The 11,754-nt window shown below is 41.7% G+C and overlaps 3 protein-coding genes and 1 long non-coding RNA gene across 6 annotated transcripts in view; 2 read left to right on the top strand and 2 right to left on the bottom strand.

Moving 5' to 3' along the window:
- The window catches only part of LOC124239251 (translation initiation factor IF-2-like), a 74,701-nt gene that overhangs the window by 2,041 nt on the left and 60,906 nt on the right, over nucleotides 1-11,754 (top strand). The gene's annotated exons all lie outside the window — the stretch shown is intronic.
- On the bottom strand, nucleotides 1,101-8,058 carry MYCBP (MYC binding protein). Its single transcript, XM_046663210.1, has 5 exons — nucleotides 7,934-8,058; nucleotides 7,666-7,738; nucleotides 3,905-3,953; nucleotides 3,535-3,664; nucleotides 1,101-2,304 (listed from the first exon to the last, which is right to left on the bottom strand). Exons 1-5 carry the CDS (start codon nucleotides 8,015-8,017, stop codon nucleotides 2,260-2,262), a joined length of 381 nt encoding a protein of 126 aa, XP_046519166.1. The 5' UTR covers nucleotides 8,018-8,058; the 3' UTR covers nucleotides 1,101-2,259.
- Nucleotides 8,157-11,754, top strand: part of LOC124240299 (uncharacterized) — a 59,423-nt gene continuing 55,825 nt past the window's right edge. For 2 of the 3 annotated variants that reach the window (XR_006888832.1, XR_006888833.1), the window contains exon 1: nucleotides 8,160-8,464. This is a non-coding gene — a long non-coding RNA (uncharacterized LOC124240299). Of the gene's footprint in view, nucleotides 8,465-11,754 lie in introns of all 3 variants that reach the window. The other variant, XR_006888834.1, reaches the window with a different exon arrangement.
- Nucleotides 8,677-10,934, bottom strand: GJA9 (gap junction protein alpha 9). The gene has a single exon (XM_046663204.1). The coding sequence runs from the start codon at nucleotides 10,699-10,701 to the stop codon at nucleotides 9,151-9,153; it is 1,551 nt and encodes a 516-aa protein (XP_046519160.1). The 5' UTR covers nucleotides 10,702-10,934; the 3' UTR covers nucleotides 8,677-9,150.

The following is an 11,754-nucleotide window of genomic DNA, read 5'->3' as shown; positions in this document are numbered from 1 at the left end:
AACTTTCAAGCTTGTTTCAATATAGTCTACCCAGCAGGCCTTCCGACTGTGTGGCACTTACAGATTTGGCCTTACTACTATTTGACCCATATGTAGTCTTTACAATTTGCAAGGTATTTTTATGTCCATTAATTTGATCCTTACAACCACCTGTGAGGTAGGCAAGATATGAAATCTACATTTGAAGCATAGCAGGAACTGAATGAATGGGATCCTTTTCTACTCCATTGAGTATCTCGTATACTGTTGTCATCCAAATCATTGATGGAAATGTTGAAGAGGACCTCCAGAGGCCAGGCTGACCCTGAATTCTTAAATAGCACTGACTGGTACAGCAGTGTAAGCAGGTCAGCTCCACTGAAAAGTGTGATTATCCAGCCAGCAGGTTGCCATTCTATCCAAAAGGATGGCACAAGAGACAGACACCTGACTTACGTAAATATTAATACTGGTCTTGTGGGAAAAAAGCACATGAGGGCTGGCTGCCAGAAAAAATTTCTACTTGTCTGTATCCACAAAGGGACTATCATACCAAATGCTTAAAGAAGCCAAGTCTGCCTCTCTTCCACCCCCATGGGGTCACGTTTTATTCTTCTTATAGTTCTTAGCACATCTTATCCCACCTTGTAATTGCTTATAGACATGTCTTAGAACTACAGCTCATTATCTTTCTAACACCCAGCACTCGGCCCACTGCAGTCCATGTGTGAGCCACTCAAATTGCTAAATGATAAACCATTCAAGTGAATGTTCTTTCAACAGTATCAGCCCCCTCCCCCCCAAACAAACTTGGGACCAGAAGAGGCACAGACCCCTGCCACATTCCTGCCAGCATGACTGATTAAAATGCCCGTATAGTTGGCTTGGTCACAGTTTCCAGCAGGTGCTGAGGCTTTTGCTAGTTAAAGCAGCTTTCACTGGATTGTTTTGTTTTCTCTGTGTGTTTTGACCAAAAAATAAAGACAAGTTCTCTAACAGTAGCAATAGAATACAGGAAATAGGACTACTCCTTAATAATGTGAGTCAATCAATAAGGAAAATAAGTGGTCAATAAAACATCTTTCTGTAGGTCTTCCAAAAGAAAGGAAAAAGGACTAACAAACAAGAATATAGTGCTTTACCATTTACACATCTTTCACATACATTCCATTTGACCCTCACAACAACCCTGTGAGGTAGGCAGCACAGATATTATTCTTCTCATTTAACAGATGAGGAAAGTGAATCTCAGAGCAGTTAACTGATGTGCCCAAGTTTCTACAGGTAGTAAATAATTTGTATTAATATCAGTCTTTGGCCTAAAAATTCAGCACCCAACCTCCCCTCATACTTGCCCTACCTACTTCACAGGGATAATGAAGATAAAATGAATTCAAGGTTAGAAAAATACTTTGAGGGGAAAAAGCACTATATAATTATACCCGCAAACTATAATTTTCCACACTATATGGCTCATTCCCCCTCCTCCTCCCAGCTCGTGCGTGAACCCAGAATTTTATATTGCCTCTGTTCTGTCCTCAACTAAGCAACTACGGCAAGGGGACAGTTACATAAGTTACAATCAGGGTAACTGCTATTATAGCAAATTGAAAACACAGAAAGGCCAATGTGCGGCTAGGACCCACTGAAGCACAGAGCAAAGCAAGGCAACATTATCAGACAGGGCATGATTGCATAGAAGGAAACGTGGTGTCAGAGTTCACACTGGCACCCACACGGTTATCTAAGGCAAAGTGGTGGCAAAGAAGAGTTATTTGTTCCGCATTATATAAACAAGAGCAGAAGATTCCTGGGAACCCGTGCAAAAGCATCTTATGTCACACAGATCTCTCCAGCTGCCTACAGAGAATATAAACAACAGTGTCATCTTCATTTTAAAGAATGACTGCATCTGTGCTTATATCCTGAACTAAACCAAGGAATAGCTCCGTGCTAACTTCCTTGGCTAAAATACAACCAGTACCATTATTCCTAGTCAGACGAATAAACAGAATGTCTTTGAAGGTAATGAATTAGATGGCTGTGTTTCGAGTTTTTCAGGATTCACTTTGGATTCTCTTGCTTTTAAGACCCAAAGAAAGTTATTTGAGTTTTTATTGGTGATTCTAAGTCTGTGTGTTTATAACAGTTAAAGTGTGATAGGTGATTTTAACATATGAAAAGAGTTCTATAGCATCTGTTCAGAAAAGATTATATACTATACAAACTATTCAAGTCATACAAAACCATTTTTCAGTGTCTTTTCAACTGAGAAGAATCCTATTCAGCACGCTTCTCCTCCTGAGGTGGTTCATACTGAGCAAGCTACGGGGCAAAGACACAGGAGTTTAGGTGAATCTTATTCTAAATTGGGTAAAAAACTTAACAGTAACAAAACAAGTTAACTATTATATTCAACTTAATTACTGAATCTAAGTTTATATTAATATCCCTAGCCTTTTTAAACCATTCACTGATTTAAGATTTAATACAATCAAACCTAATGAAAGCTCTTTTCATATAAATCTTTAAAATTACTGGAAAACTGAAATTTAATTCCAGTTAATGACTGCACTGCTCACATACTTGATATGTAATAATCTGTATCTTCCTAATATAATAAGGTACCTTCTTCCTCTCCACCAAACGTTTACTGGACTTTCTTCCAAAAAGTAGAACAAAAGAATTATGCGACATAGATTAATCTAGCCAGTAGACGAAGAGCAGCTAATGTCTTTGACTTAAAAGGTGCCAAAGAGTTAACTGGCATTTGCACGTTGTAGAATCTTGGATAACCTAAGTTACTGCATTTTCTTTTATGCGAAGTTGTGGTCCTCTGCAAGAACACTAGGCTAAAATTTTAGTTGTTCCAATTAGCTGTAGGATTTGAGAAGTTAATTAGACTTCACTGTGCTTTAGTTTCCTCACCTATAAAATGGTCTGTGTACCTGTTTCACTGATCTCGCAAAGTTGTTGAGAAGATAAAACATGTTAGGAGAAATGCCTAGAGTAATGTAAAATGCACTATGTGATTCAGAATGTGGTCAAACCTCAGACTTAGAGTTCACTAATTTGAACTTTATGAAAATTCTCACAGGAGTTTAAACAAAGAAAAAACTTCAGCACTAAACAAAATTAAGTGCAAACAAATTTCCAGAGGTACATTAACCCATTACAGGGCCACCATAGAGGACTATGCAGGTTTTGCACTGCACAACAATAAGAGGTGCCATACACAAAGCGATGGCCCTATATTGACCTCCTTAAATAAACTGCTTAAGACTCTGGAATCTCCATGTACTTATAAGCTGCATTAACCAATATTTTCATCTTTTTGTCGGTGCAGGTTCCCAAGAACCTCTTCTTGACCACACTTTGCTTGTCCTATTTACAATGAGTTTGTAGTTTTCCAGACGGGGCACCGGTTTGGCCTTGCAATTGATTGAAATTGATATTCACCTTCCTCCCTCCCTGCTGTCCATTTTAGTGAGATTTTGATCATGTAATCATTAAAGGTGAAGTTATTTTTAACATGAATTCTTTTTAAAAATTTACCTTTGTTTTCAGTTTTTTATTTTCTTCTACAATAGCTTCATATTTCTCTTTCATTTCTGCCAATTCTAGGCGAAGCAGCTCTATTTCTGGATTTTCTGGGGTAGCAGCTCCTAAGTGATGCTTTAAAAAACTAATATCAAAGTTAAGAATTTACCTGAGCTGAATGAAACTAGTGAAATAGCCCAGGGGTAGCGTCAATATCTCTGATCAGAGTTGCCCCACCCAATGCCAATATTTACCCAGAGATCATCATCCAATAACTGAAAGTAACTTTTTCAATAATCAAAAGTATTTTAAGATTATTATCTATATAAAAAATAAGAGTTCCAAAAATAAGGCCTTTTTCTGACTTGAAAGATGAAAAGGATACTCCAAAGCACTATTAGGTTTCTCTGGTTCTTCATATAAGGCTACCAATACTGCAAATCAAAAAGCAGAAAAAGCAACAATTAAAGTCTTAAATTTGAATGGCCGAAATTATATTGCATAACCCAGTAAATATTAAGTGCCTGTTATATGCCAAGCATGTTGCTAGCACTGTCCATACCACGGTGAACAAGACAGAGAAGGTCCCCGTTCTCAGTGAATTTAGTGTCTAATGTAAAACATAAGCAAGGACCTAGACCAAAAAAGTATCAGGCAGCCACCCAGGATAATGGGTTATGGGAGCACGTTGAAAGAACACCTAACTCAGCCCAGGGCACCAGGAAAAGCTCCCTAAAGGAAGAGAAATAAGACCTGAGACCTAGGCGATGAGGATTTCAGATAAAATAGGAAGGCCAGGGGACAAGAAAACAACAGATTGAGGAACTGAAAATTCAAGTATGGCTAGATGGAGTTGTGAACATGTGGCAGGAAAGGAAGCTGGAAAGGTGGTCAGGGGGCAGACTATGGAGGATCCTGCTAGTTCGGTTGGACTTTGATCCTGAGAACAACAAGCATATAATTAAACAGTTTTAAGCAAGAGAGTGACTGGCTCACTCTTGACTGCTCTGTGGAAGATGGATGAGTGGGACAAGGACAAAGGCAGGAAGAGCAGTTAAGAGGCTGATGTGGTAATCCAGTTGAAAAAGATGCTGACCTGCACTAGAGTGATGGAAAGGTGAAAGCAAGGTAGACAAATTTGAGACAAATTTTTGAGAGTCAAGAGGGCTATGGTAATTACTGGAAGAAGCTTTGAATTCAAAATGTTCTTCAAGAATGAAGTTTCACCACATGCTAAATAACCACCAACCAAAACCTTTCCCATTAAGCGACATGCTCAAATCAGCATTAAAATATATACTTTAGTGGTTTCATAGCCAGTAGCTCATGTCAGCACTACCTTGCTCATCTTCTACTGAACAAATTCCGCCTAAAATTTACTACTAAGATAAAAATCTCTAAGACAGAGGTTAATATTTTTGTGCAAGGAACCCTTTGAAAAAGCTGATAAGGGGCTGGCCTGGTGGCACAGTGGTTAAGTGCGCGTGTTCCGCTTCTCGGCAGCCTGGGGTTCGCCGGTTCGGATCCCGGGTGCGGACATGGCACTGCTTGGCAAAAGGCTATGCTGTGGTAGGCATCCCACATATAAAATAGAGCAAGATGGGCATGGATGTTAGCTCATGGCCAGTCTTCCTCAACAAAAAGAGGAAGATTGGCAGTAGTTAGCTCAGGGCTAATCTTCCTGAAAAAAAAAGCTGATAAAAGCCAAAAAATGTAACTACACACAAAAAATGTGCATATTGAGACCCCAAGTTAAGAACTCTTGTTGTAAACCAACTTACATGCTTCCATTTTATTTTTTAGAATTTTAATAACTCATCAAAATAACAGACTATGAAAAATTCAAATGGGCAAGTACTTTTAACATCTTACATTGAGTTCTGATGCTCTTCATCTCTCTAAATATACTTCCAGTGCTATTTTTTGAGAAAGTGGTATATTTGCATCACCACTACCCTCTCCTCTCCTCCCCCTCTCCTTTTAATGTTACAGTATTCTTTAATTTCTGTACTTACTACCTTTTTCTTTAAATTATATACTCAAACCTGTTTCTTCTTCCATTAATTTCCACTTATCTCTACTAAATCCTAATTTTATAAGACATGAATACTCGTACCCATTCTTCCTCTTCTTTCCCCTTCTAAATTTCTGTCTTACAAGGTGGATAATTACAGAACATAATGTAAATGTCAAGTTTCCTGTGCTTTTCTATAGATAAAATATACTTCCTTTTAATCAGACAAGAACTGTATACCCAATGTTCCCCTTTTTGCCTTGACAGCCAGGATTTTTGGAGGTTGATGTAGTGCTCAAAATAACTAAAATGCCTCTTCCAAATGACTTATCTTTATCCATCCTGTCTTAGAGTGTTTTAATGTTAGAAGCAGTTTCAAATCCTCTTGGAAATAAGCTGGATAAAAATTATAAATCTGTGTAAAGTACCTCTGTTTGAAGCTGAAAATCAAATTTTAAATAGATCATCTCAAAACAGACCATGTTATCTGATGTTATGTAGGAGACTGGAAATCTAGGAGATTCAGAGATTAAACACCAGTGGATGTGAGCAAGGGAAAAGAAGCCACCAGTGGTTTCCAGTCCCTCATAAAGGAAAATCCATGTATGGCCACAAAGCTGTACATCTTCACTAACCTCCCACAGTGGTCACTTTTCTGCCCTTTACTTTTCTATCTGTCACTCACTCCCTCCAGCCACCCTGGCCTCCTTACACGTCCTGGAACTCTTGACATCACATACTATTTCATTCAGACCTCTGCTCAAATGTTACTTGAGAGGCCCTTCCCCACCACCCAACATAAGATGGCACACACATCCCACCCCATCACCCTTTATTCCCTTACTTTGTTATGTTTGTATTGATAACACCACCAGCTGACACTATGAGTTTATTTATTATTTGTCTCCCCAACTAGGACATAAGTTCATTCAGAGCAGGGCCTTTTTTTCCACTGCCGTTGTCCCCAGTGCCTAGAACAGGGACCTGAATAAAATGGCTAAAAAAATGAAAGAAATGAACTTGTGGAGTTTTTTTGAGGGGAGTGAACTGATGAAATTCCAAGCATCAGTGACACTTCCAGAGACAGCAGAGCACAGGGCTTTCTTAGAGTAGTCCCTTAATATTTGGTGAAATTTATTTGCAAAGATAGGGAAACCAGTACCTGAACCCAAGGCAGATAACAATTCAAAAATACCGGCTCATGCTTAGGAATTGAAAGCTCTGCTTTCTGCCAAGACTCAAAGTTATTCTTCTCCCAGAATGTTCTTCTAACCTTTGCTTCTGGCCAAAGAGCAGTAGCCAAATTATTTCTCATATGGACCCAGGTCGTCATCCCTGCCAGCTCTTCTGTTCTACACCCTTGAAAGTCCCAGCCAATGAGTGATACATGCAGGCCTTCAAATTACGGCTGAGCTAACGAAATAAGCAGTATCCCCGACTGTCTCTTGGAACCCTTCTGTCTCAAGCACCTTACTCATCTACTTAGATCTTGAACGCTGGAGGAAGAGATACAGTGTAACAGTAAGCTTCCATTTTAAAAAGTGAAAACAATATAACCATTTTGATGTGCCCTTAAGCTCTTTAAACTGTAATTCCACTTTAATTATGAAATCTGCACAAAGCAGGAATTGATATAGACGAGGAAACGGGGGTTGAAAAGCCACAGCCAAATTGACTATGAATCGCCTGCTTTGGGGATTAGACTGACTTAGCTACTTCATGGCCCACTTTTCGAATCTGGTAATTTTCCCACTCGCCCTTTGTTCCAGGAAAAATGTCTCTTTATAGGATTTTGAGGACTGCAAAAATTGTAAGGAGGGAGGAATAGGGATCTCAAGGTCTTTAGCACACAGGCTCACTGCGGCTGCTCGAGGCAAAGCAACGGAAGTTGGAGAGACTTTGCAACAGCTGCAAGAGTTTCACTCCCGGCGGGGAGAGTGGTAGCGTGAGCGAGGCTACCCCACCCGGGCGGCGTCCGGCAGCCAGGCGTGCGCCGGGCCTCGCGGCCCACCTTGCTGGGCCCGGGACGGGTCCCACCTGTTCCCCCTCCTTCCCCACGCCCCCGCCATCTGGGGCGCAGCGCCGAGGAGCACGATGAGGGCACGAGGAACCGTCTCCTGGCCCATGCTCACCCTTGGTCAGCGTGTCCAGCACCCCCGACTTCTCCAAATACCTCCGGAACTGCTCGCGCTTCGAGTCGGCGGCCTGAGGAGACACGGCGGGTCAGTGGCCGAAGCCCGGGGGCCGGAGCAGGAAGAAGGCGCTGGGAGTGCGGCAACCCCGCCTCCGCCTCGCCACCTCGGGCCCCCAAAACCTGCGCGCGCGCCCCAGCTCCCACCCGGAGCCGCCCAGCGGCTGGCCACCGCCCGCACGCCCCCAGCCACGCCGCGCCCCCCTCACTTTGTAATGGGCCATAGTGACAGCGGCAGCGGCGTAGCTGGCGCCCGAGACCGTGGCTGGCGGGCTCCGAGCAGCACTGCTCATGCGCGGAAGGGCGCGCGCGCCTGCGCACTTGCCAACCTTGGGCCTGGCTCGCCGGGGTGTGGCCTGTTTTCATGGCGACCGGGACGCTCTGAAAGCCCCGTGGTGGGCTGAGCCGAGGGAGGCTGCGTACGCCCGCCCTTCTGGCTCCCGGAGCAGCACCTCTCCTTCCTTTTCCGGTCGCCGCGGCGACTCGGTTGCTTAGCGAAAGGCGAGGTTTTGGTAACTCGGGACATGTGTGCAGATGGGGCCAAAGATGGGCATGGAGCCCAGGAGCATTAGGACTATTGCCGGGAGGAGGATCTCCGGACACCAGTAGTGGGCGGGCCTGCCTCAATTGGAACCTCGGAAGCTGTGGGCTTCTTGGCTCACTCTGAAAATTTGCCCACAACCGACGCAGGACGTCTTGGCCGACTTGATGTGGGCTTCGGGACGGTGAGCAGCACCGTGGTAATAGCACTTTTCAGCGCTTACTGTGCTAGACACTGTATTAAACACGTGTGTTTCTTATTTTAATCTTCACTATGCCTGAAAGGTAGGTGCTGTTAGTAAAGTGGCGAGGTTAGATGACCAGTGAGTAGCGGAACCAAGACTCCAGTCTGGACGCTGGATCACGATGCTATAAACAGGTGAAAGAAAGCCACCAATCTCTTTAAGAATTTATTGACTAGATGGCAACATTATGACTATATTCAAGACACATCAGGTTGCAATCTATAAGGAAACTAAGTTAAGTCCCAGGGCAAACAAAATTTCACCAGCGTCCAGAAATAAAAGATTAGTACCTAAAAGGGGGTATTACGTAGATTAAGAACAAGGCTGTGCTCCCTTCAAGGAAAAACCTCGTTCCAAACCATTTAGTCTCGATTCCGAACATGTAATTTTCCCAAAATCAGTTTTCACTAATTCTGTAGGGAGCCCGTGAAAAAGTAATCCTGATTTGGTAACTAGGTCTTTTAATTTAAAACTACCCCTTCCCAATTCAGAATTAGAGCCATTTTCTCTTTTTGAAATGAGTTTGCAGTTGTCTGTAAACAGCTGGTCTTTAGAGCTGCCCTTGTTTTGTCTGTGCTGTACCACCACTGGGCTACTTCTATGATAATAAATATGTAGAATGTCTAAAAGCCAACAGCTGTTCAGATCTGAAGGTCTGTGGGGGCCCGCCTCCCGCTGAGGTTGTTTGCCAGCAGCACTAAGCGATTCGGAGGACAAGCAGTAGGATTGTTGCAGGTTCTGACCGACTTGGATTCAAAGGACAACTCTCCCAAAGAATCAGGAGTGTCTGGAATGTCAAGTGGCTGGAAGTCTCCCTGTGAAGGAGGAAGGGTTCTGATTGTGCCCTCTCTGAGCTGGCCCTTGATATTGGTACCTTTTGGAGGTGATGCCTGTTTTTCATCTTCTGTAGCGGGACCCCATGTAGCACGAAGCCACCTGGGTTTCCAGGTGCAATTAGGTGGCTGAGAGAAAGCTGTTTGGGATGACTGCCCGGCGTGGTTGTCCGGATCTACAGCAACACCTGGAATAGGACAGTGACCTCTACAGTAGTCGTTTCTTTTGCTGTCTTTGCCATCAATTTCTCTTTTTTCCCTTAACTGGTTACCATTAACTTCTTTTCCAAATATTTTATGAATGTCTTCTTTATTAGTTGAGCCGATGTGTTGAAGATGACTACAGGTAGTACTAAATGTGCACATCTCCTTAGAAAATGCAGTTTCCTGTTCATCCAAAATGCATTTCTCATCGTTTCCACTGTGATTGTCAGGATCTGCCTGAAATGCAGATGAATTTAAACTAGGGTGCACTGCTGTGTGTGTTTGCTTTTCCACTAACAGATTATAATCGGATGCGGAAGAGGGTTGCTTCAGTGAATTTGCAGATGTGTTTTGATATTTGGCAAGATTTTGTTTTGACTTATTCACATAGAATTCGTTATGCTCATCCTTCAATTTATATTGTCCCCAAAGCCCTCTTTTAATCTTTTTAAAACCTAGGTGGAAAATTTCTAGAACATTTAGGAAAAGAGAAACAGTGGCTATGGATTGCATAAATAATAGGAATATTGTCTTCTCTGTGGGTCTTGAGACAAAACAATCAACTATATTTGGACAGGGGTGGCCGTGGCATTTAAACAGAGGCTTTAAATGAAATCCGTATAAAAGATACTGTCCGATCATGAACCCAACTTCAACCACAGAGCGAGTGAAAATGTGTATCACGTAAGTGCAAAGCAAAGTTCCTCTAAGCGGAGCTTTATTTAGTTTCCTTTGCTCCAGCTGATAAAGTTCTTGCTCCAGTCTCCTGCGATCCCCAGGCATTTCAAACTCAACCCCCTCCAGTTCTCCTCTCAGTTGAGCTTTCTTCCTCTGTCTCTCTTTCTCCAAAATTCTCAGTCGGTACAAAGCATGGCCCACGTAGACCAGGGATGGTGAAGACACAAATATCACCTGCAAAACCCAGTATCTAATGAGGGAGATAGGAAAGGCCTGGTCATAGCATACATTTCTGCAGCCCGGTTGTTCGGTATTACAGATGAAGCCGGACTGCTCATCATTCCAAACGTCTTCAGCTGCTACACCCAGAACAAGCATTCGAAATACAAACAGGATGGTGAGCCAGATCTTTCCAATCATGGTGGAGTGGATGTGAACTTCCTCCAGAATGCCTCCAAGGAAGTACCAGTCCCCCATGTTTATTTAGTGAGCCATCTTAGCTCTGTACCCCATCCAATAGGAGGCAGATAAATTCTTCCATCCTGAAGGGTGTGCTATTTCTTAAAGTAAACCTATGGCCAAAATATGAACAAAGCATCACTTTTTCAGTGGGCTGGTTGTTTTACTTTTTTCTAGAGAGCTGTGATAATCTGTTACCAAGAATATAAGATATCAGGAACATAAGAATCATTTATGTATAGACCTTATAATGCCATGCAAAAAAAAAAAAAAGATACCTAGGGAAGGGATATATATATTCTCTATGAAGAATAAAACTGTAAGGATCCCTAGAAGGAGTTTTCTTACTTAGCTGCTATTGTTTTAATTTTTTTAAACAGAACTTTTGGAGAAGTTCCTGAAACTACTGACTTAATCTTACAAACCTATTTATTAAGATTATTTTATATAAAAGTTATAACCAAAGTCAGTGATTTTTAAAATCTCACTTATGCACACAGGAAAATGAATGTGTTTCATTTGATAATTCAGTAAGATAACAGCATTTAATGAAACCAAAGGAAACACATTTGGCTCTTGCTATAGGAATTTCGTTTTTTCATCCACATTTAAATGTCTAAATTCTGGTTTCTTTCTGGCAGTTTTTGAGCATTTTTAGATATCATTTCATTAATCTATTTATGAGTATTCATAAAATTCTTATCATACTTTGCTCTCAAAAATTTTGTAAATCTGTCTCATCTCAAAATGAACTCCAAAAGTTCTCAACTATTTTGTACTACCCGATTGTTATTGGATATTACTTTAAATAAATGGATCATTGTGGTGGTGGTGGTATTATAGAAATTTTCATTGTAACATTATTTGACCTATTTAAGATATATAGCTTGCTTTTGTGGAGGGAGCAGTGGTGCAAGTTATAATTTAGGTGCTTAGATTATCAGCCAGTAGTTCCATATTGAGGTTGATACCCTAGGATACCTAAGAGGACATATATCCCAAAGGAAAGAAAAAGAGAATGAATGTTTTTATTCACTTTCATTTAAAATATAAATGTATGTCCTGGATCCC

The sequence above is a fragment of the Equus quagga genome, chromosome 5 (genome assembly GCF_021613505.1).
Source record: "Equus quagga isolate Etosha38 chromosome 5, UCLA_HA_Equagga_1.0, whole genome shotgun sequence".
In the NCBI taxonomy this organism is placed as follows: Eukaryota; Metazoa; Chordata; class Mammalia; order Perissodactyla; family Equidae; genus Equus; species Equus quagga.
Note: the sequence above shows the minus strand (reverse complement) of the source record. Positions and strands in the feature narration are given on the sequence as shown.

Bases quoted from the DNA above. Each gene is read 5' to 3' on its own strand.
- GJA9 (XM_046663204.1), bottom strand. From the start codon at position 10,701: ATGGGGGACTGGTACTTCCTTGGAGGCATTCTGGAGGAAGTTCACATC.
- MYCBP (XM_046663210.1), bottom strand. From the start codon at position 8,017: ATGAGCAGTGCTGCTCGGAGCCCGCCAGCCACGGTCTCGGGCGCCAGC. The intron at 3,665-3,904 runs GTATCCTTTTCA...CTTTGATATTAG, and splicing joins AAACCTAATAGTGCTTTGGA to TTTTTTAAAGCATCACTTAG. The intron at 2,305-3,534 runs GTAAATTTTTAA...TTTGCCCCGTAG, and splicing joins ATAAAAAACTGAAAACAAAG to CTTGCTCAGTATGAACCACC.